This window comes from Gorilla gorilla, chromosome 13 (genome assembly GCF_029281585.2).
Source record: "Gorilla gorilla gorilla isolate KB3781 chromosome 13, NHGRI_mGorGor1-v2.1_pri, whole genome shotgun sequence".
NCBI classification, from domain to species: Eukaryota; Metazoa; Chordata; class Mammalia; order Primates; family Hominidae; genus Gorilla; species Gorilla gorilla.
The window spans coordinates 57,927,216-57,952,072 of record NC_073237.2 but is presented as its reverse complement, the minus strand read 5'-3'; the positions used below and the strand labels follow the sequence as shown (position 1 = coordinate 57,952,072).

Genomic DNA, 24,857 nt, shown 5'->3' with positions numbered 1-24,857 from the left:
ATCCACAGGGCCACTTGGGCTGGGGGTGGTTTAAAAATGTACACTTTTGAGGCACGAAGACTGGGTGCAGGAGAAAGTAAGCAGTTAAGAAGTAAGAAGGCACGAGGACCAAAGGCACGAATTTGCTTCCACCCCACGGCCCGGGACCCAGGGTGCGGGGACCAGGCGGAGCGCAGCAGAGCTCAGGGTAGAAGCCGGGAGGCCGCGCAGGCAGAACCCGGGCAGGGCGGAGGGGAGGCCGCGGAGGGCCGGGTGGAGGTCCTTACCGCCAGCCCCAAGGTCTGCAGCATCTCTCTCTGGTCTTTGTCCCCAGGGCCGATGTGCCTCCGAGCGAAGTCGTCGTGTCTGGGCAGAAGGCGCTCCAGGAGGCGCGAGGCCCCAGCCGCGGCGCTGTCCCCGCCACCACTGCTGCTGTCCCGGCCCCGCGGCGCCCAGCACGGCCCCGATCCCCCAGCCAGGCGGCGGCCGCCCCCGACCCCGCGGCCCAGGCGCAGCCCCCACGCCCTGGCACAGGACTGCATGGCCGCGGCCACCGTCCCCTGCCCCGGCCCGCAAGGGTCAGCCGCGCTCTCGGCCCCTCTCCTGGCCTCGGTCCCCCGGGTGGCGGCTGCGTCCGGCCTGGAGCCCCTTTCGCTGGACAGTCGGCCGGACAGATGGATGGACGCTCGCGGGCAATGAATGGGCGCTGCGCTCAAACAAGACACTGGCGCAAAGTTGTGGCTCCACCCAAGGCACCTGCTCCGCACACTTTAAGCGGCGCCCTGGCGGCGGGAGGTGGGTTGGGGCCAGGAAGCCCTTGGCCAATGAAAGTAGACAGAGGGGGAGGGGGCGGAACTGTTCCCCCCCGCCCCCTCTTCCTACCCTCTTCCCAGCCCTTCCGTAGAGTCCCGCTTCCCCTGGACCGGAGGCTGCCATCTCCAGTCCTCCCCACTCCGACGCTGGCTGGTGCCGGGGGCCGGGACACTCCGTACGCCGCCCGCCAGGGTGTGGAGCCGCACTGGGGCAAGATCAGGTGGGACAGCCCAAAGACTCCGGGCCAAGTTCCTGGGGGACTCGGCGGAGATGGAAGACGATTCTCGAAGCTCTCCATTTCCTTAATTTTGAGGTATCTTTCCCTGTCACATTTCATCTCAGGGAAATTAATATGGGCAGATGGCGGTTCTTTTATCTTTGCGGGAGCGTGATAAAGTTACTCAACCTCTCAGAGCTTCAGTTTTCTCATCTCAACAGAGCTGGATGGGATTTTAAAAAGAGATTATATGTACATGGAAAGCACTTGAACAGTAGTTTTGAACACCCTCTCTATATTTCTTTTCTTTTCTTTCTTCTTCCTTCTTTCTCCTCCTTCTCCTCCTCCTCCTCCTCCTCCTCCTTCTTTCTCTCTCTCTCTTTCTCTCTCTTCCCCCCCACCACATGTAACGCTATGGCTCACGACTGTAATCGCAACACTTTCGGAAACCGACGCGGTAGGATAGCTTGAGCCCAGGAGTTCGAGACCAGCTTGGGCAACATTGTGAAACCCTGTCTCTACAAAAAATACAAAAATTAGTGGGGCGTGGTTGCGTGCGCCTGAAGTCCCAGCTACTCTGGAGGCTGAGGTGGGAGGATTGCTTGAGTCAGGGAGTTTCAGGCTGCAGTGAGATGTGATCGCACCACTGCACTCCAGCGTGGGCCACAGAACGAGACTCAGGAAAAAAAAAAAAAAGAAGTGTGTGTGTGTGTATATGGTTTTTTTAAATATATGTACTGTATATACATATACGTGTGTGTGTAAAACTACAAAGGATATTTTGTTGTTGTTTTTGAGACGGAATCTCGCTCTGTCGCCCAGGCTGGAGTGCAGTGGCGCGATCTTGGCTCACTGCAACCTCCACCTCCCGGGTTCAAGCGATTGTCCTGCCTCAGGCTCCTGAGTAGCTGGGACAACAGGCACGTGCCACCACGGGCGGCCATTTTTTATTTTTATTTTTAGTAGAGACGGGGTTTCACCGTGTTAGGCAGGATGGTCTCGATCTCCTGACCTCGTGATCCGTCATTACAGGCGTGAGCCACTGCGCCCAGCAAAAGTACAAAGGATATTAAGATAGATATTTTTCACTGTCGTCTTACTTTGAAAGTTAGCCATCTAGAACTGGATTTTTTGTAAATGTACCATCTCCAGCTGTCTCATGACAGTTTTAGCAAGAGAATGAACTTTTAAAATTCCAGTTCTAATATGGGGAAGAGAGGACAGAAGTAATCAGAACATTACTTGTACTTAGACTAGGGGAAAATAGAACCTGTTCTCTTTCTTGCTTATCTGCTAAGTTTCCTCCTCCAATCACCCTTAACAGATTCTGGGCTCCGTACCCAGGAGGCACAGACTATCCAGAGAGGCAGGAAAGTAGAGATGGAAAAGAGGGCAGGAAAATACACCACAAAGAACAGTAGGTAAAATGTCTGTGTGGCAGGCGGAGGCGGGTGGTGAGCTAGTAGGGCTGGGCTGAATGTCTCTGAAAAGTTTTTCGGCCATTTGGAATTGAAATTACAACCTTCATAAAAGTTGGGAGATCTCCTCAGTGCCAGATGGTGGGGGTTGTGGGGAAGGATTGGAGGGAGGAGGTAATCTGCATTTATTCCTATTCCTGTCTATGTTCTTTCTATGTATCAGAGGGACTGGAAGCCAGGGAACAATAATTCCCAGATCCCTTTGGCTCCGTGGTGATGGATGTTATTTGCCTTCTGCCAAAAAAAAAAAATGTATATATACACACACATATGTATATGAGAATTGAGGCCGGGTGCGGTGGCTCACTCCTGTAATCCCAGCACTTTCGGAGGCCGAGGCGGGCGGGTCACTTGAGGACAGGAGTTCAAGACCAGCTTGGCCAAGATGGCGAAACTCAATCTCTACTACAAATATGAAAAAAAATTTAGCCAGGTTTGGTGGGCGTGCTTGTAGTCCTAGCTACTCAGGAGGCTAAGGCATGAGAATCACTTGAACCTGGGAAACAGAGGTTGCAGTGAGCCGAGAGCGCACCACTGCACTCCAGCCTGGGTGATAGAGCAAGACTCTGCCTAAAAAAAAAAAAAAAAAGAGAGAGACAGAGAATTGGGAAATGGAACAAAGGTAAAAACTGTTTTCTTATTTTCTGACTGCAGCAGACAGATGCATGGACCGCTGCAGACATGACGTGCTTCCTTACCAGCACCCCACCTTGAGGTAGCTGGGAAGCTGTATCCACCAATGGGAATGTCCTGCAGTTCCCCAGCAGGAATTTCTGTGTACTAGACTAGAGCTTCAGTGGTTGACCTGAAGATAGCGTTGGTATTCCCTGGTTTTTGCTCTTCCAGTTCTTCCAATGGTTTTGTATGCACCCATTCCTGACATTTAATTCTCCTCTGCTTGAAATGCATTGAGTGTTTTTTGTTTATTCGTGTGTGTGATGTTGTGAAATACATATCTGGTATACATCCCATTTCCTGGCCTGCAACTCCTAAAGTCTTGGGACTCTCCAGACTCCTGCCTTTTTGTATGCTAATGTGACTAACAGCTTCAGAATAGGGCTGGTCACTGGAAAGACAAAGACATAATGGGAGTTGAGACTTTCAGCCCCACCCTCAACTTCTCAGTAGGGCAGAGGGTCAATGATCAATGCTTAATCAATCATGCCTTCCTAATAAAGCCTCTATAAAAACCCAAGAGCCAGACGTGGTGGCTCATGCCTGTAATCCCAGCACTTTGGGAGGCCAAGGCTGGCGGATCACTTGATGTCAGGAGTTTGAGACCAGCCTGGCCAACAGGGTGAAATCCCATCTCTACTAAAAATACAAAAATTGGCCGGGCGCGGTGGCTCACGCCTGTAATCCCAGCACTTTGGGAGGCCAAGGCGGGCGGATCACAAGGTCAGGAGATCGAGACCATCCTGGCTAACACCGTGAAACCCCATCTCTACTAAAAATACAAAAAATTAGCCGGGCGTGGTGGCGGGCACCTGTAGTCCCAGCTACTCAAGAGGCTGAGTCAGGAGAATCACTTGAATCCGGGAGGTGGAGGTTGCAGTGAGCCAAGATCGTGCCACTGCACTCCAGCCTGGGCAATAGAGGAAGACTCGGTCTCAAAAAAAAAAAACAAAAATAACACGCACACAAAAACCCAAGAGGACAGGTTTCAGAGAGCTTCTGGATAGCTGAATACACACAAAGTGGCACATGGGGAGAGGCCATGGAAGGTCCTCACCCCTTCTCCCATACCTACCTCGCCCTGCGCATCTCTTCATCTGTGTTACTTGTAATATCCTTTATAAAAAATCAGTAGACATAAGTGTTTCCCTGAGTTCTGTGAGCTATTCTATCAAATTAATCAAACCCAAAGAAGGGATCATGGAAACCCCAGCTTGAAGCTGATCCGTCAGAAGTTCTGGAGGCCTAGAATTGCAACTGGTGTCTTGGGGACTGAGCCCTCAACCCTTGGGATCTGGCGGTATCCCTAGATAGAGTGTCAGAATTGAAGTGGAGTGCACCCAGCTGGTGTCTGCCTCAGAACCGACTGCTTGCTTGTTGGTGGGGAGAAATCCCCATATATTTCGGGATCACGGAAGTCATCTTCTTTTTGTTTTTCCATTTTGACAGAGCCTTGGTCTGTTGCCCAGGCTGGAGTGCAGTGGTGCGATCTCGGCTCACTGTGACCTCGACCTCACAGTTTCAAGCAATTCTCCTGCCTCAGCCTCCGGAGTAGCAGGGACTACAGGCATATGCCACCACACGCACTAATTTTTGTATTTTTTTTTTTAGTGGAGATGGAGTTTCCCCATGTTGGCCAGGCTGGTCTCAAACTCCTGACCTCAAGTGATCCGCCCACCCTGGCCTCCAAAAGTGTTGGGATTACAGGCATGAGCCACCACGCCCAGCCAGATCATGGAAATCTTCTGTGTTGATTGTTGTAGTGTGGTGTGAGACCAGAGGAAGCACAGTTATAGTGCTTTTTCAGAACAGTTAGTTTTCCTGAATAAACCCAAACAAAGGCTATAATGGAAGCCAAAAGCAGATTGAGGAGGGCTTAATGTTTGAGTGAAAAAGGCAAGAGATTCCTGAGAGACACATTCACTCCCTGCCATTGTATGAGCTTTCAGGGAGTTTTTTCCTTTGCCTCCCCTTTTTTTTTTTTTTTTTTTTTTGAGTTTTGCTCTTGTTGCCCAGGCTGGAGTGCAATGGCCCGATCTCGGCTGACTACAACCTCTGCCTCCCAGGTTCAAGCGATTCTTCTGCCTCAGCCTCCCGAGTAGCTGGGATTACAGGCATGCGTCACCACGCCCAGCTAATTTTTTCATATTTTTAGTAGAGACGGGGTTTCTCCATGTTGGTCAGGCTGGTCTCAAACTCCTGACTTCAGGTGATCCGCCCGTCTCAGCCTCCCAAAGTGCTGGGATTACAGGCGTGAGCCACCGCACCTGGCCTGCCTCCACATTTGTTCCTCTCCTGCCCGTTCTGCTCTAGCACAAATATTTTGTCCTGAGCCAGCTTCCACCTCTTATTCAGAAGTCTCATCAGAATACTTTTCTTTTTTTTTTTGAGACAGAGTCTCACTCTGTTGCCCAGGCTGGAGTGCAATGGCGCAGTCTCAGCTCACTGTAACCTCCGCCTCCCAGGTTCAAACAATTCTCTTGCCTCAGCCTCCCGAGTAGCTGGGATTATAGGCACCCGCCACCATGCCCAGCTACTGCTTGTATTTTTAGTAGAGATGGGGTTTCACCATGTTGGCCAGGCTGGTCTCGAACTCCTAACCTTGTGATCGGCCTGCCTCGGCCTCCCAAAGTGCTGGGATTACAGGCATGAGCCACCACAACTGGCATTCATCAGAATATTCTTATGTAAAGTCTGAAAGAAAGAAGACTTAAAAATAAGAAGAAAAAAGCAAAGAGAAGAAAAGAAAAAGAGAAGAGGATGAAGAAACCCAGTTTGATGTTGTTAGAATCTGGTGGACAATAATGTAACAAACTTGGTGATATTTCGGGAACCATAGCCCTTGAAATGAATAAAGGGGCCAGGCACGGTGGCTCACACCTGTAATCCTAGCACTTTGGGAGGCCAAGGTGGGTGGATCACCTGAGGTCAAGAGTTCGAGACCAACCTGGCCAACGTGGTGAAACCCCATCTCTACCAAAAAATACAAAAATTATCCAGGCGCAGTGGCACACATCTGTAGTCTCAGCTACCTGGGAGGTTGAGGCAGAGAATCGCTGGAACCTGGGAGGTGGAGGTTGCAGCGAGCCGAGTTCAGCAGTGCACTCCAGCCTGGGTGACAGAGTGAGACTCTGTCTCAAAAATAAATAAATAAATAAATAAATAAATAAATAAACTTATATATGTGCAGTTGACAATGGTCTTTTTACACAGAGCTATACATATAGAAGTTGTTTATGGGGCTGAGCATGATGGCACATGCCTGTAGTCCTAGCTGGGACCCAGGAGTTCTAGACCAGCCTGGGGAGCCCAGCAAGACCCCATCTCAAAAAAGTTGGGGGGTGTTGATGCAGACCCTATACTTGAACAGTTTACAGGTGTCAAATTGTCTGATTCCAGAATTGCTCTGAATTCTGGCTATGGATAATATGGCGTAAATTCAGATGAACTTCTTCTTAGGCACTATGATGAAATTGGACCATATGTGAAATTTTGGAATTAATTGGAAACCCTTCGTATCCATGAGGTCTTGGGGGTACTGCTCCAGGAGTCCCAGCTATTTAAAAATTTAAAAATAATAAAAAAAAAAAAGCCTTGGCATGGTGGCTCAGGCCTATAATCTCAGCACTTCAGGAGGCTGAGGAAGGAGCATTGCTTGAGACCAGGAGTTTGAGACCAGCCTGGGCAGCATAGCCTGGCTGTCTCTACAAAAAATTTAAAAATTAGCCAGGGCTGGGCACGGTGGCTCATGCCTGTAATCACAGCACTTTGGGAGGCCAAGGTGGGTGGATCACCTTGGCCAGGAGGTCAGGAGTTTGAGACCAGCCTGGCCAACATGGTGAAACCTCATCTCTACTAAAAATACAAAAATTAGCCAGGCGTGGTGGTGGGCACCTGTAATCCCAGCTACTCGGGAGGCTGAGGCAGGAGAATCGCTTGAACTTAGGAGGTGGAGGTTGCGGTGAGCCCAGATTGCGCCACTGCACTCCAGTCTGGGTGACAGAGTGGGAATCCATCTCAAAAAAAAAAAAAAAAAGCCGGTGTTGTGACACATACCTGTGGTCCTAGCTATAATCACACCACTGCATTCCATCTTGGGCAACAGCAAGACTCCATCTCTTAAATGAGAAAGAAATCGCCAGGTGCAGTGGCTCACGCATATAATCCCAACACTTAGGGAGGCCGAGGTGGGTGGACCTCTTGAGGTCAGGAGTTCAAGACCAGCCTGGGCAGCATGGTGAAACCCCATCTCTACTAAAAATACAAACATTAGCCGGGCATGGTGGCAGGCGCCTGTAATCCCAGCTACTCAGGAGACTGAGGCAGGAGAATTACTTGAACCCAGGAGGTGGAGGTTGCAGTCAGCCAAGATTGAGACACTGCACTCCAGCCTGGGCGACAGAGCAAGACTCTGTTTCAAAAAAAGAAAAGAAAGGGCTGGGCACGGTGGCTCACGCCTGTAATCCCAGCTCTCAGAGAGGCAGAGGAAGGAGGATAGCTTGAGCCCAGGAGTTCCAGACCTGCCTGGGCAGTATAGCGAGACCCCATTCTCCACAAAAAGGAAAAAACAAACAAAAAAAAAAGACAAAGAAAGAAAGAAATCTTCGAACTTGGAATGGGAACATGTTTGTAGCTTGGAATGAATTTTATTATCTTGAAACCCCAAATCCCACTGAGTCTCCTTTGATAGGTAAACCCATTCCTCCTGCCCTCTTTCATAAACTGGCAATACCTTGCATGAAGATCCTGTAATGACTTCGCTAAAGGCACTAACCTTGCAATGGAATGTCAATGCTTCTTTGCTTTCAGATCCACAACCAGAATCAGATCTTACCATACCCCAAGAAGATGAGTAGAACATTTGACATCAGAGAAGCTTACACAAGGAAAGAATTGCAAAATGTTGCTAATATATATTATTACCAGAGGATTTCTATGGGAGTGGATTCTAAACCAGACAAAAAGGAATATAAAATTGAAATTATTGATTTATTTGTAGTACGAGAGATTCTGGATTCAGTGTGTTAGCTCAATCAGCCAGGAGTGGCTTTTTAGTTTGCTGAGTTGATTGATGAAACCATACTTAACAGTGCCTTCATTAAATTAGGTTAAGATACTAGGACTTCTGTCCAGGCACAGTGGCTTGCACCTGTAATCCCAGCACTTTGGGAGGCTGGGGAGGGTAGATCACTTGAACCCAGGAGTTCTAGACCAGCCTGAGCAACATGATGAGACTCCTGTCTCTACAAAAAATATAAAAATTAGCTGGGTGTGGTCGCATGCCTCTGTGGTCCCAGCTATTCTGGGGGCTGAGGCAGGAGGATTGCTTGAGTCTGGGAGGTTGAGGCTGCAATGCGTCATGATTGTGCCACTGCACTCCAGCCTGGGTGACATGTCTCCAAAAAAAAAAAAAACCTGTCTCAAAAAAAAAAAAGAAATCCTAGAACGTCCTTGGAATAGTAGAGAAGGATCTAAGTCTTGGTGAGAAAGGAATGTTGAAGTAGATTTGTCATGAGTAACACACTCTTCCACCCTTTCAGTGTATCCCTCAGAAGAAACCAGAGGACAATCCCTTCACCAGAGTACTGAGAAGTCCATTGGTAAGAGCAGCACCAGTGTTTTTGAAAAGTCCTGTGGCTGCGGTCCTCTACAGGTATAAGATGGTGGTACACAATGGAACTGTTGAGATGGGCGCCTTGATTCTAATGTTAATGATGGAATCCTGGAGTGGTAGAAGCCAAGTGGCAGCACTGGTCAATGGAGAAAGATGAGCAACGTTGTCATAATGGGCAGTGGATCAGAGGGGTAACCCGTCAGGTGATCCACAGGGATCTTTGGTGTTCACAAATTGATGGGCAGACTACTAAAGATGTAACTTGATCTGGTGAACAAAAACTTGATATAAGTCACCAAAATTGAGAGACCCAGCTTTTCAACCAATTCCCTAACTTCAGAGAGTTCACAGACCCAAATGAAGGGGAGGTTGAAAAAGGACTCTTGAAAAAAGATCTTACCCGGCTATGAGAATATACTATAAATCTTCCTCCTGAACTCCCCCAAAGATACCTGTGGCCATTTACTAAGGACACAAAAATACCCAGGCATCTTAGGTTACTAGAACCTAAGATAATGGTAAACCCTACATATCTAAAACCACTCTGGGCTGGACACAGGAGGCTGAGGCAGGAGGAGCACTTCAGCCCAGGATTTTGAGGCTTCATTGAGCTATGATTTTGACAATGCACTCCAGCTTGGGTGACAGAGCAAGACCCTGTCTTAAAAATAAATAAATAAAAATAAAGGCTAGGCTCACGCATGTAATCCCAACACTTTGGGAGGCCAAGGTGGGTGGATCACTTGAGGTCAGGAGTTCAAGACCAGCCTGGCCAATATGGCTAAACCCCATCTCTACTAAAAATACAAAAATTAGTTGGGAATGGTGGCATGTGCCTGTAGTCCCAGCTACTCAGGAGGCTGAGGCACGAGAATCTCTCGAAGCTACTAGGTGGAGGTTGCGGTGAGCTGAGATCGCACCACTGCACTCCAGCCTGGGCAACAGAACAGGACTCCATCTCCAAAAAAAAAAAAAATGAACAAATTGAAAATCAATAAATTTTTTTGACACATTAGGTAGGAACACGTAAATGGTAATATTTTTGATAAATTAAGGAAGGCTGAGTGTGGACAGGTTTGAGGGGGATGTCCAGAGCTTGCTTTACGGCAAAAGCTTACTCTCCAAAGGAAGGGACTGTGCCAGAGCTTTATCCCAGCTGAGGAATGGAATGCCTCCTACTCTAGCCTCCTCCAGCCTTCTTGTCTTACATAATGAAGGAAAAATAAAAGAAAACAGAATAAACAGGGGTCAGGGCTTAGAGGAAATCAACCAGCGACTCTGCAGCCAGAGAATACAGGACAGAAGAGAAAGGAACTGTATCACTGGAAAAACAATTGTGAAGTTCATAGCCCAAGACAGAGGGCTGTGAAAACACCAGTATTTAATCGGAACGTTATAGAACACACCCTGTTTCCAAAACTTAACTACACAGCAGGGCTTTCATAGTAACAACTGAAGGTGCTGCAATACACAGACTGCCCCTGAGGAAGAGTACCGTAGACCCCCTTATTTGTGGTTTCACTTTCCATGGTTTCAGTTACCTGCAGTTAACCACCTTCTGAAACCATAAATGGAAAATTCCAGAAATAAACAGTTCATAAGTTGTTGGGTGTTTTTTGTTTTTTTTTTTTGTTTTTTTTTTTTTGAGACAGAGTTTCACTCTTGTTGCCCAGGCTGTAGTACAGTGGCGTGATCTCAGCTCACCACAACCTCCGCCTCCCGGAGTCAAGCGATTCTCCTGCCTCAGCCTTCTGAGTAGCTGGGATTACAGGCATGCACCACCATGCCCGGCTAATTTTGTATTTTTAGTAGAAACAGGGCTTCTCCATATTGGTCAGGCTGGTCTCGAATTCCTGACCTCAGGTGATCCACCCACCTCAGCCTCCCAAAGTGCTGGGATTACAGGCATGAGCCACCGTGCCCAGCCAACAGTTCATAAGTTTTAAGCTACATGCTGTTCCACGGAGCATGACAAAATCTCACACTGTCCTGCCCCATCGCGCCTGGGATGTGATTCATCCCTTCGTCCAGTGTATCCATGCTGTTTTTGCTGTGCACCCTCAGTCACTTCATAGCTTTCTCAGTTGTCCCATTCTCAGATTGACCATCAGGATATTGCAGTTTGTTGTGTTTTACTTAATAATGGCCCAAAATTTCAGAATAGTGATGCTGGCAATTTGGATATGCCACAGAGAAGCTGTAAAGCACTTCCTTTAAGTGAAAAGGTGAAAGTTCTTGACTTAATAATATGTACACCATGGAATATTATGCAGCCATAAAAAAGAATGAGTTCATGTCCTTTGCAGAGACATGGATGAAACTGGAAACCATCTTTCTCAGCAAACTAACACAGGAACAGAAAACCAAACACCACATGTTCTCATTTATAAGTGGGAGTTGAACAATGAGAACACATGGACACAGGGAGGGGAATATCACACACTGGGGTCTGTTAGGGAGTGGGGGCAAGGGGAGGGATAGCTGAGGACAAATACCTAATGCATGCAGGGCTTAAAACCTAGATGATGGACACACCTGTAATCCCAGCACTTTCGGAGGCCGAGGTGGGTGGATCACGAGGTCAGGAGATCGAGACCATCCTGGCTAACATGGTGAAACCCCGTCGCTACTAAAAACACAAAAAATCAGCTGGGCATGGTGGCAGGCGTCTGTAGTCCCGGCTACTCGGGAGGCTGAGGCAGGAGAATGGCGTGAACCTGGGAGGTGGAGCTTGCAGTGAGCCAAGATCGCGCCATTGCACTCCAGCCTAGGCGACAGACCGACACGCCGTCTCAAAAAAAAAAAAAGAAAAACCTAGATGATGCGGCTGGGCTCGGTGGCCCAGCCTGTAATCCCAGCAGTTTAGGAGGCCGAGGTGGGTATATCACCTGAGGTCAGGAGTTCAAGACCTGCCTGGCAAACATGGTGAAACCCTGTATCTATTAAAAATACAAAAATTAGCCAGGTGTGGTGGTGTGTGTCTGTAATCCCAGCTACTAGGGGGCTTGAGGCAGGAAGATCTCTTGAACCTGGGAGGCAGAGGTGGCAGTGAGCCAAAATCATGCCACTGCACTCCAGCCTGGGCAACAAGAGCAAGACTCCATCTCAAAAAAAAAAAACAAAAAACCTAGATGACAGGTTGATGGATGCAGCAAACCACCATGGCACATGTATACCTATGTAACAAACAGGCACGTTCAGCACATGTATCCCAGAACTTAAAGTATAATAATAAAATAATTAATAAAAAGAAAAGCAAAAATAGTATATATGGACTTTAGTACTATTCAAGGCTTCAGGCATCGACTAGGGATCTTGGAATGCATCCTTTAAGGATAAGGAGGTACTACTATAATTTAGAAAATGCAAGAGAAGGAAAGTTGATTGTATTTTACTTGTTCTCACTATTGTTTTTTATTCTTTTCTGACGTTCCAAGAGTCCTTCTTTTGTCATTTGCTTTTTGTCTAGAGAAATTTCTTTCTTTCTTTTTTTTTTTTTTTTTTAGACAGAGTTTCACTCTTGTTGCCCAGGCGGGAGTGCAATGGCACGATCTTGGCTCTCTGCGACCTCTGCCTCCCAGGTTCAAGCAGTTCACCTGCCTCAGCCTCCTGAGTAGCTGGGATTACAGGCATGTGCCACCATGCCCAGCTAATTTTGTATTTTTAGTAGAGACGGGGTTTCTCCATGTTGGTCAGGCTGGTCTCAAACTCCCAACCTCAGGTAATCCGCCTGCCTCAGCCTCCCAAAGCGCTGGGATTACAGGTGTGAGCCACCTCACCCGGCTAGAGAAATTCCTTTAGACATTTTTTTTGAAGTTGGCGACCAATTGAGAATGACTCAATTTCCCTTCGTTATTGAAGGATATTTTTGTGGCATATAGAATTCTGTGTTAACAGTTATTTTCTTTCAGCACTTGAAAAACACCGTGCCACCTCCTTTTGGCCTCCATTGTTTCAGTGAGAAATCTTTTGTCACTCAAATAGTTTAACCTCTAGGGATGTAATTTCTCTTTTGCTTCTTTCAGGATTTTCTTCTTGCCTTTAGTATTCAGGAGTTTGAAGTTCATGCCAAGTTTGACTGTGATGTGACTTGGCATGGATTTCATTAGGCTTATGTTGTCTAATGTTCATTTAGAGCTTTTAAATCTGTAGATTTATTTATTTTTTGCCAAATTTCAGACATTTTCAACCATTATTTCTTCTCTCTCTCTTTTTTTTTTGAGACAAAGTCTCACTCTGTCTCCCAGGCTGGAGTGCAGTGGCATGAACTTGGCTCACTGCAACCTACGCCTCCTGGGTTCAAGTGAGTCTCCTGCTTCAGCCTCCAGAGTAGCTGGGATTACAGGCATGCACCACCATGCCCGACTATTTTTGTATTTGTAGTAGAGACGGGGTTTCACCATGTTGGCCAGGCTAGTCTCAAACTCCTGACCTCAGGTGATCTGCCCACCTTGGCCTCCCAAAGCGCTGGGATTACAAGCGTGAGCCACTGTGTCTGGCCTTTGTTGTTGTTGTTGTTTTCTTACATTAGAGACAGGGTCTTGCTCTGTCACTAGGCTAAAGTGCAATAGTGTGATTGTGGCTCACGGCAGCCTCAAACTCCTGGGCTCAAGCAATCCTCCCACCTCAGCCTCTCCAGTTTCAGGGACTACAGGCACATGCCACCACACCTGACTAGTTTTCGTCTTTTTTTTTTTCTTCTTCTTCTTCTTAGAGATGGAGGCTGGTCTTGAACTCCTGGGCTCAAGCAGTCTGGCCACCTGGGCCTCCTAAAGTGCTGCGATTACAGGCATGAGCTATGGCACCCAGCCTCAATCATTATTTCTTGATTACTTTTTCAGCCTTGCCCTCTTTGTCCTCTGTTCTGAGCCTTCAGTAGCATGAATGTTAGATATTTTGTTACAGTCCCACATGTCCCTGAAGATCTCTTCACTTTTTTCTGTTTTCTCTCTGTTGTTCGGATTGGGTAATTGCTATTGCTTTACATATGCATTCACTGATTCTTTCCTCTGTCCTTTCCATTCTACTGTTAAGTCCAGTCATAGATTTTGATTTTTAATTATTTATGTGTCTATATTTTTCAGTTCTAAAATTTCCATCTGTTCTTCTTTCTCATCCAATTTGAGTTGGTTTTTCATAGAATTTTGTTTTTTGTTTCTTTGGGTTTTGTTTTTATTTTATTTTGTTTTTTATTTTTGTAGAGACAGGGGTCTTATTTGTTGCCCAGGCTGGTCTTGAACTCCTGGCCTCAAGTGACCTTCCTGCTTGGGGCCTCCTAAAGTGCTGGGATTACAGGCGTGAGCCCATGGTACCTGGCCCTTGATATGATTCTGAGTACTATGACACTCTGGTTCTTATTTAAATCTAGTTTAGAAGAGAATTCTGGTATAATAAATATTTTACCTGGTTCCTGGTACAAAGTTCCTAAAACCCTTGGAATTTCCTGAGTGCTGGGAGTGTTTTTGTTATTTATAAGGAGCCACTTTTGATCACACCTGAGTTGATGCTAATGAGGTGTCTTAAGATGGGTGTCCTTAGATAGCCTCAAGATGGGGCTGGTCACCAGAAGGACCAAGTGATTAGAGGGTCGAAACTTTCAGCCCACCCACCAACCTCCAGGAAAGAGTGAAGGGGAAGGGAGCTAGAGTTTAATTAAGCTCCACAAACACCCTGAAACAGAAGATTTTATGAGCGTCCATGTTGTTGAACAGGTGGAGGTGATGAGAGGGTAGTGCACCCCAAGTACACAGGGACAGATGGTCCTGTGCTTGGGGCCCTTCTGGACCTTGCTTTATGTACCTCTTCATCCAGTTATTCATCCATATCCTTTAAAACACCCTATGCAATAAACCAGTCGATATAATAAAATGTTTTCCTGAGTTATATGGGTTATGCTAGCAAATTATTGAACCTTAGAAAGGGATCGTGGGACCCCCAATTTATAGCCAGTAGGTCGCAAGTGGGACTTGCAATTGGTGTCTGAAGTGGAGGCAGCCTGTGGGACTGAGCCCTTAACCTGTGGGATCTGACACTATCTCCAGTTAGATAGTATCAGAATTGAAGTGAATTATAGGCCACACAATTGGTATTTGCCATAGAATTGCCTGATGTGGTGGTAAAAACCCCCACACATCTCATGTCACAAGTGTTGTGTGAAAGTATACAGGAAAGAGGCTGGGCGCAGTGGCTCACACCTGTAACACCAACACTTTGGGAGGCTGAGGCGGGTGGATCACCTGAGGTCAGGGGTTCGAGACCAGCCTGGCCGACATGATGAAACCCCGTCTCTACTGAAAATACAAAAATTAGCCAGGCATGGTGGCAGGCGCCTGTAATCCCAGCTACTTGGGAGGCTGAGGCGGAAGAATCGCTTGAACCCGGGAGGCAGATGTCGCAGTGAGCCAAGATCGTGCCACTAAGCTCCAGCCTGGGCGACAGAGAAAAACTCCGTCTGAAAAAAAAAAAAAAGTGTAGAGGGAAGAGTGTTTTTCCCAACAGTCAAACTGTGTATGCTCAGAATACATGTCCTGGCCCACTTCTGTGGGCTGTGGTTGAAATGTCAATGTAGTTGTTTTTTTGTTTTGGGGTTTTTTTCTTGTGTGACAGCCGCAACTGACTGACTTTTAGCACCACAGCAACCCTGTAAACTTGGAAGCCATTGGCAGCTTCCCTTGACTTCCTGTTCTTCAACATTATTACAAACACCTGATTCCCCAGTTCAACCCCTCTGCTTGAAATACCCGGAGTGATTTCTGTTTTCCTACCTGAACTCTGATGGATTTCCTCTCTTATGTCAAATGAACACATCTAAAGCTCATTACAGCCATGATTTGGGGAGTAATTCCTAGTAGCTTATAGTTTCTGTACAAGTTTCAAAAATCCCCTGTGCATAGTTAGCTTGAACTGTTTAAACTCTAAAAACCTGAGTCTTTAGGTTGAGCTCTTATGTATCTGAGAATCTAGAAGAAAGAAGGTAGCCTAACTTTACCATACAGTTAGCTGACATGAGTTTCTTATAAAAATACATACGCTTTTCATGTACCACTATTTTATCTCATTAGAGATTGTCATTGTCTTATGGCTAGAAGAAAACATCTGTTGATCCATGTCATCTTTTGTGTAGTAGTGGAGGTAAATCTCACCATCTTGCCCAGCCCAGTCTTGAACTCCTGGCCTCAAGAGATCCTCCCACCTCAGCCCCCAGAGTAGCAGGGATTACTGGCATGGGCCACAGCGCCCTCTAGAAACTAATCAATGGAGAATGCATCAACTTAAATCTGTGTAACAAACCTTACCCTATAGGTGATTTTCCTGGTCACCTGCCCTGGGACTGTACCCACACCTTTCTTTCTTCGTCTCAAGTATTTAAGCCTGAATTCAAAGCCACCTCTTTGAGATTTTTTTTACTCCGGGAGATTTACTCATTTTTCCCTGCATGTCTCCCCTATATACACAAAATATTCAGGCTAATGAACTTCTGTTTTTCTCTCATTCATCTGGTTTTTGTTTACAGGGGTTCATTCCAACTAAGGACAGTGAAATGCCAAGAGAAAATTATTTTTCCTTCCCTACAGCACTCAACAAGGACTCTTAATCCAACCTCCATTCCTGAGTTTAGCATGCATTTCCTCGCAGATCCCAATTATAGGCAGAAAGAAACTAATATTTACAAAGGGCCTACTATGTGCCCAGTACTTTCAAACACATTAATAAATTCCAGAGAAGTGAAGTGACTTGCTTAAGATTCTGAGACCACAAAGCCAGGAAGGAGGGGTGGAAGCCAGGATTTAGCATGTAGATCCCAAGCCCTACAATTTCTGTCACATTACTGTTTTTTATTTTTCCAAGAGTGCTCCTAAATGAGTGTGAGATACCAGGCAGAAGTGAAGAAGCCTCTTTTTTTTTTTTTTCATTTTTTTGAGATGGAGTCTCTCTCTGTCTCCCAGGCTAGAGTGCAGTGGTGCGATCTCAGCTCACTGCAACCTCTGCCTCTGGGGTTTAAGTGATTGTCCTGCCTCAGTCTCCTTAGTAGCTGGGATTACAGGCGCACACTACCACACCCAGCTAATTTTTGTATTTTTATTTTATTTTTTATTTCTTGAGATGGAGTTTTGTTCTTGTTGCTCAGGCTGGAGTGCAATGGCGCGATCTCAGCTCACCGTAATCTCTGCCTCCCGTGTTCAAGTGATTCTCCTGCCTCAGCCTCCCAAGTGGCTGGGATTACAGGCATGTGCCACCACGCCCAGCTAATTTTGTATTTTTAGTAGAGACGGGGTTTCTCCATGTTAGTCAGGCTGGTCTCGAACTCCCAACCTCAGGTGATCCGCCAGCCTCGGCCTCCTTTAAGTGCTGGGATTACAGGTGTGAGCCACTGCATCCGGCCTTATTTTTGTATTTTTAGTAGAGACGGGGTTTCAGCATGTTGGCCAGGCTGGTCTCAAACTCCTGACCTCAAGTGATCTGCCTGCTTCAGCCTCCCAGAGTGCTGGGATTACAGGCGTGAGCCACCGCACCCAGCTAGAAGTGAAGTTTCTATATGAATGTCAATGTTATTGCACTAGGTTTAATGCCATGCTGTGACCTCCCAGATTCTTTTACTAAAGATGAGATATGACATATGCAGATTCTGGATTCCTAATAAAACAGCCAAGCAGGACTAGCTCCCAGGTGATACTTTCTTTCCCAAGAGAAGCAGAATTATAAAGGATTTAGATGCAAGGTTGGTACCTTAATATTCTTTCCTGGCTGGCTAAGTGTGAAGTGGGGAAGGAGGGAATGGAGGGATACCAGGGGCCCTGTCCAAAAATATCACTCCCCACTATAAGCTAATTAAAGATACATTTGTGTTAACTCGTTTCTCCTTTGAAAGCAATTACTGCCATGCCAAGCCTCATTAACAACTCAGTATGACTTCCTTTAAAGAGAAAATCCACTCAGCTCTTAACTGGCCCTGTGAGTGTCCAGCTAGAGTCCTTGGATTTATCGAAGAGTGAATTTATGAAGTAGATACTTCTTCGTTTATTACAATTAAAGAGGAAAGGCAGATTCGAAAAGATAACTGTGGTCACAGGTGGTAGAGAAAATGCACTAGAGGAGGACCCGCCTTCAAGTATTTCATTGACCAGCACAGGATTGTGAAAGGACAGAAAGCCAAAGACTGATTCAAAGCCCAGAGGCCACTAATTTACTGTTAAGGACACACGGGCAATGTGCATAGAGCATTCGCTTCCACACCTGGCTATTATTTTGTGTGTTTGTGTGTGTGTGTATCAGGATTTTAATGTACAGCTGGCCAGTGACTCAACACAACCCCATGGCTCTGAACTGTCTCATTCAAATTGTAAGTTTCACTGCATAAATAATAGGTACTGCTCTTTCTATAGATCCAATAGAAAATACTCTTTTGGTTCTAGCTCTTTTCCTTGAAACTTTGTTTATATTTAAATTTTTCAGCACCGGGCCCGGTGGCTCATGTCTGCGATCCCAGCACTTTGGGAGGCCAAGGCGGGTAGATTACCTGAGGCTTGGAGTTCGAGACCAGCCTGACCAACATGGTGAAACCCCCGTCTCTACTAAAAATACAAAAACTAGCCGGGCATGGTAGTGGGCATCTGTAATCCCAACTACTCAGGAGGCTGAGGCAGAAGAATCACTTGAACCTGGGAGGCGAAGGTTGCAGTGAGCCGAGATCGCACCATTGCACTCCAGCCTGGGTGATAGAGCAAGACTGTGTCTCAAAAAAAATACTGTTGCCCAGACTGGAGTGCAGTGGCGCGATCTCGGCTCACTGCAACCTCCGCCTCCCGATTTCAAGCGATTCTCCTGCCTCAGCCTCCCGAGTGGCTGGGACTACAGGCCCATGCCACCATACCTGGCTAATTTTTCTATTTTAGTAGAGACGGGGTTTCACTGTGTTGGCCAGGCTGGTCTCAAACTCCTGACCTCAGGTGATCCGCCTTTCTCGGCCTCCCAAAGTGCTGGGATTACAGGCGTGAGCCACCGTGCCCAACCAATTTTTTTGTATGGTTTTAAAGACAGGATCTCCCTCTGTCACCCAGGCTGGAGTACAGTGACATGATCATAGCTTATTGTAGCCTCTGACTTCTAGGCTCAAAAGATATTCCCATTTCAGCCTTCCAAGTAGCTGGAAATACAGGCACATGCCACCACTCCCAGCTTTGAAGTGTGTTGTTGTTGTTTTTAATAAAACTTTTTTTTAATGCAATGGATTTTTTAGTTTTGTTTTGTTTTGAGACAGGGTCTTGCTCCATTGCCCAAGCTGGAGTGCAGTGGTGCGATCTTGGTTCACCACAACCTTGCCTTCCCGGAATCAAGCAATCCTCCCACCTCAGCAGCACCTGCCCTCCCCACTGGGAAGCTAGGACTACAGATGCTCACCACCATGCCCAGCTAATTTTTGTATTTTTTTGTAGAGATGGAGTTTCACCATCTTCCCCAGGCTGGTCTCGAACTCCTGGCCTCAGCCCACGTTGACCTCCCAAAGTGCTGGGATGACTGTGTGAGCCACTGCACCTGGCCCAATGTGTTTTTTAGTGGAAAAAAAAATCGCACAGAAGACATTCATCCCCTGGCCAAGTCAGGGGGCTACCCCAAGTAAATGGCGATTTGCTGTGGGAATGGGAGCTGGATCTCAGTCCTGACCAAGATCCCCATGGATGAGTCCCGGCTCTGCCACTTACTGAAAATGTACGTTGTAGCAGATTACTTAACTTTATTCTGCCTCTGTTTCTCATTTGTAAAATACAGTCATTGTGAGTTTTCAATAAGTCATCATTTCCTTCCCTTCTTCTTCTTATACTACCAGAGTGTTAGTCTTTGCAAACCCAAATATTTAAAGAGACTGCTATTTTTATTTGCTTTTATCACAATGTTTCTAACTTGGGTAAATCAACATGATGCAATAAGATCAAGACCTCTTTGGTCTTTTACTGGGCTGAAATCTTGTAATAAATGCTCACAAGATATCAAATGGCAAAAACTATATCATTCAAAAGATGTGAGTATTATAAATCCAGAGTAATGTCTGGTACAGAATAAGAGAATTGGGGGGTACTTTAGCCACCCCCTAATCTCTGATACATATCTTTATATTAAATATCATGGATGGGCAGCCTCAAGCTGATTTGATGCCAGTCCCCTAGGTATTGAGCAAGTTGTGTAACCTCCGCAAACTCCTCCTGCAAGATCCAGGTCAGGAGCAGTCACTCAAACCCTAGGCTGAGCACGAATGCTAGAGGTTGGACCATTAGGAAGAAACAAGCCGGCACCTAGGCATCCTTTTACACAGGTTTTCAAAAAGACCCACTTACACACCTATCTGCCGGGGACGTTCTGCTTTTCTTTTTTATTTTTATTTATTTATTTTTTTTTTGAGACGGAGTCTCGCTCTGTCGCCCAGGCTAGAGTGCAGTGGCGCGATCTTGGCTCACTGCTAGCTCCGCCTCCCGGGTTCACGCCATTCTCCTGCCTCAGCCTCCCAAGTAGCTGGGAATATAGGCGCCTGCACTGCGCCCGGCTAATTTTTTTTTGTATTTTTAGTAGAAACGGGGTTTCACCGCGGTCTCGATCTCCTGACCTCGTAATCCGCCCGCCTCAGCCTTCCAAAGTGCTGCGATTACAGGCGTGAGCCACCGCGCCAGGCCTTTTTTTTTTTTTTTTTGAGACAGAGTCTCGCTCTGTCGCCCAGGCTGGAGTGCAGTGGGGCGATTTGTGCTCACTGCAAGCTCCGCCTCCTGGGTTCACTCCATTCTCCTGCCTCAACCTCCCAAGTAGCTGGGATTACAGATGCCCGCGACCACGCCCGGCTAATTTTTGTTGTATTTTTAGTAGAGACGGGGTTTCACCGTGTTAGCCAGGGTGGTCTCGATCTCCTGACCTCGTGATCCGCCCGCCTCGGCCTCCCAAAGTGCTGTGATTACAGGTTCCCGCCACCACGCCCAGCTAATTTTTTTGTATTTTTAGTAGAGACGGGGTTTCACCGTGTTAGCCAGAATGGTCTCGATCTCCTGACCTCGTGATCCGCCTGCCTTGGCCTCCCAAAGTGCTGGGATTACAGGTGTGAGCTACTGCGCCCGGCCTTTTTTGTTGTTGTTTTTTTGAGACTGAGTTTTGCTCTTGTTGCCCAGGCTGGAGTGCAATGGCCCAGTCTCAGCTCACTGCAACCTCCGCCTCCTGGGTTCAAGTGATTCTCCTGCCTCAGCCTCCAGAGTAGCTGGGATTACAGGCATGTGCCACCATGCCCAGCTAATTTTGTATTTTTAGTAGAGACGGGGTTTCTCCATGTTGGTCAGGCTGGTCTTGAACTCCCGACCTCAGGTGATCTGCCCACCTCAGCCTCCCAAAGTGCTCAGATTACAAGCATGAGCCACCACACCCGGCCTCGGGTTGTAGTTTTCTAGCTTCTGTATTTACAGATAGGTCAAGAAGAAGAAAGTTGGGACTCTTAAGTCAGAATAAGTTAATATGGTTATACATTTAAATGCTAATAATTCAATCATTTTAAAAAGGAGAGATTGATCAGGCATAGTGGCTCATGCCTGTAATCCCAGCACTTTGAGAGTCTGAGGCAGGACAGCTGCTGGATACCAGGAGTTGGAGACCAGCCTGGGCAATATAGCAAGACCCCATCTCTACAAAAAAGAAAAAATTGGCTTGGTGCGGTGGCTCATGCCTGTAATCCCATCACTTTGGGAGGCCAAGGTGGGCAGATTGGGCGGATTGCCTGAGGTCAGGAAGTCAAGGCCAGCCTGGCCAACATGGCTAAACCCTGTCTCTACTAAAAAATACAAAAAATAGCTAGGCATGGTGGTGGGTGCCTGTAATCCAAGCTGCTCGGGAGGCTGAGGCAAGAGAATTGCTTGAACCTAGGAGGCGGAGATTGCAGTGAGCTGAGATCGCGCCATTGTACTCCAGCCTGGGCATCAACAGTGGAACTCCGTCTCAAAAAAAAAAAAAGAAAAAGAAAAAAAGAAAAGGGCCAGGCGCGGTGGCTCACTCCTGTAATCCCGGCACTTTGGGAGGCCGAGGTGGGTGGATCACGAGGTCAGGAGATGGAGACCATCCTTGCTAACACAGTGAAACCCTGTCTCTATTAAAAATACAAAAAGCCGGGCGTGGTGGCGGGCACCTGTAGTCCCACCTACTCAGGAGGCTGAGGCAGGAGAATGGTGTGAACCCAGGAGGCGGAGCTTGCAGTGAGCTGAGATAGTGCCACTGAACTCCAGCCTGGGCAACAGAGTGAGACTCTGTCTCTTAAAAAAAAAAAATAGGCTAGGCACGGTGGCTCATGCCTGTAATCCTAGCACTTTGGGAGGCCAAGGCAGGCAAATTACCTGAGGTCAGGTGTTCGAAACCTCATCTCTGCTAAAAATACAAAAAATAGCCGGGTGTGGTGGCACACACCTATAATCCCAGCTACTCGGGAGGCTGAGACAGGAGAATTGCTTGAACCCAGGAGGCGGAGGTTGTAGTGAGCCGAGATCGCACCACTGCCCTCCAGCCTGGGTGACAGAGAAGAGACTCCGTCTCAAAAAAAAAGAAAAAAAAAATAGATAAAATTAAGTTGGGTTTTCTTTTTTGAGATGGAGTCTCACTCTGTCGCCCAGGCTGGAATGCAGTGGTGAGCCGAGATCGCACTACTGCCCTCCAGCCTGGGTGACAGAGAAGAGACTCCGTCTCAAAAAAAAGAAAAAAAAAATAGATAAAATTAAGTTGGGTTTTCTTTTTTGAGATGGAGTCTCACTCTGTCGCCCAGGCTGGAATGCAGTGGTGTGATCTTGGCTCACTGCAACCTCCGCCTCCCGGGTTCAAGCAATTCTGTGTCAGCACCCCCTAGTAGCTGGGATTACAGGCACGTGCCACCACACCCAGCTATATTTTGTACTTTTGGTAGAGATGGGGTTTCAACATGTTGGCCAGGCTGGTCTCGAACTCATGACCTCAGGTGATCCGCCTGCCTCGGCCTCCTAACATGCTGGGATTACAGGCATGAGCCACCACACCTGGCCAAAATTACGTTTTAAAATGTATATAATTAAGCCTAATATTAGTGGGGGGAGGGGATCACGGTGGAGGAATACACTCCCGAAAAATTTTTTAAAACAAAAATATTGAAAGGAACAGTTGTGAGTTGGTAGCCAAATTTCTTAAGGTCTTGCTTAGTTAGGCAAGGCTTAAAAAAGACAAATAAAAATTTAACAATGAAGATATTACATGAGAGGTCACATAGATGGCACACCCTGCCCTCTATGCCTAAATTCTCATATGAGTTGCATTTCCACCTTTCTGGCTCTTCGAGCAGCAACTTGGTGGTTGGCAAGAACAAGCTCCTTATGAAAGGCAGCAAAAAGGGAGCCAAGAAGAAGGTATTTGATCCATCTTCTAAGAAAGATTGGTATGATGTGGAAGCACCTGCTATGTTCAGTGTAAGAAATATTGGGAAATACTAGTCAGCAGGACTCCAGAAACGAAAATTGTCTCTGTTTGCTCAAGGGTCATTTGTTTGAAGTGAGCCTTGCTGAATGATGAAGTTGCATTTAGAAAAGTCAAGCTTATTATCGAGGATGTTCAGAGCAAAAACGCCTAACTTGCATGGTATGGATCTTAGCAGTGACAAAATGTGTTCCATGGTGAAAAAAGGGCAATGATTGCAGCTCATGTTAATGTCAAGACTGCCAATGTCTTGCTTACCAAGACTACTACTATTTGCTTTGCCTATTCTGTGTTGGTAAAAAACACAACAGTCGGCCAGGCGCTATGGCTCACACCTGTAATCCCAGCACTTTGTGAGGCTGAGACGGGCGGATCACCTGAGGTCAGGAGTTCGAGACCAGCCTGGCTAACATGGTGAAACCCTGTCTCTACTAAAAAAAAAAATAAAATAAAATTAGCTGGGTGTGCTGGCACATACCAGTTATCCCAGCTACTTGGGAGGCTGAGGCAGGAGAATTGCTTGAACGCAGGAGGCAGAGGTTGCAGTAAGCCAAGGTCGCACCACTGCACTCCAACCTGGGCAAGAGAGCAAGACTCCGTCTCAAAAAAAAAAACAAACCAGTCAGATACAGAAAACCTCTTACACTCATACCAACAAGTATGCCAAGGAGATGACTGAAAACATGACCTGAGAGGTGCAGAAAAGTGACTTGAAAAGGTGGTCAATAAATTGATTCCAGATAGCATTGGAAAAGACAAAGAAAAGGCTTACCAGTCTATTTATCCTCTGCCTGATGTCCTGATTAGAAAAGTGAAAATGCATGCAGGGCGCGGTGGCTCACACCTGTAATCCCAGCACTTTGGGAGGCCGAGACGGGCGGATTACCAGGTCAGGATTTCGAGACCAGCCTGACCAACATGGTGAAACCCCATCTCTACTAAAAATACAAAAATTAGCTAGGTGTGATGGCATGCCTGTAATCCCAGCTACGCAGGAGGCTGAAGCAGGAGAATCGCTTGAACCCAGGAGGCGGACGTTGCAGTGAGCTGAGATAGCACCAGTGCACTCCAGCCTGGGCGACAGGGCAAGACTCCATCTCAAAAAAAAAAGCGGCCCAAGTTTGAATTGGGAAAATTCATTGAGCTTCATGGTCAAGGCAGTAGTTCTGGAAAAGCTCTTGGGGACAAGACAGGTGCTAAAGTTGAATGACCTGATAGATATGAACCACCAATTCAAGTATCTGTTTAAAATTCAGACTTTTAGTAGTGACAAAAAGTCCTATTTGTAAACAAACAAACAAACAAAAACCAGTTACTTGGCCGGGCACAGTGGCTCACGCCTGTAATCCCAGCACTTTGGGAGGCCAAGGCAGGCAGATCACCTGAGGTCAGGAGTTCAAGACCAGCTTGGCCAAGATGGTGAAACCTCGTCTCTACTGAAAATACAAAAATTAGCCAGGCGTGGTGACAAGCGTCTGTAGTCCCAGCTACTCGGGAGGCTGAGACAGGAGAATGCTTGAACCTGGGAGGCGGAGGTTGCAGTGAGCCAAGATAGTGCCACTGCACTCCAGCCTGGGCAACAGAGTGAGACTCCGTCTAAAACAAAACAAAACAAAAAACAGTTACTTGA

General features: G+C 46.9%; 1 protein-coding gene and 1 pseudogene across 1 annotated transcript in view; one reads left to right on the top strand and one right to left on the bottom strand.

Moving 5' to 3' along the window:
* Positions 1 to 521, bottom strand: part of GLDC (glycine decarboxylase) — a 113,060-nt gene extending 112,539 nt beyond the window's left edge. Inside the window, exon 1 of the mRNA XM_004065375.5 lies at positions 267 to 521. Coding sequence (XP_004065423.4) covers positions 267 to 521 — 255 coding nt within the window. The remainder of the gene's footprint in view (positions 1 to 266) is intronic.
* On the top strand, positions 520 to 24,476 carry LOC134756848 (40S ribosomal protein S3a-like; annotated as a pseudogene).
* Positions 24,477 to 24,857: the final 381 nt, after the last annotated feature.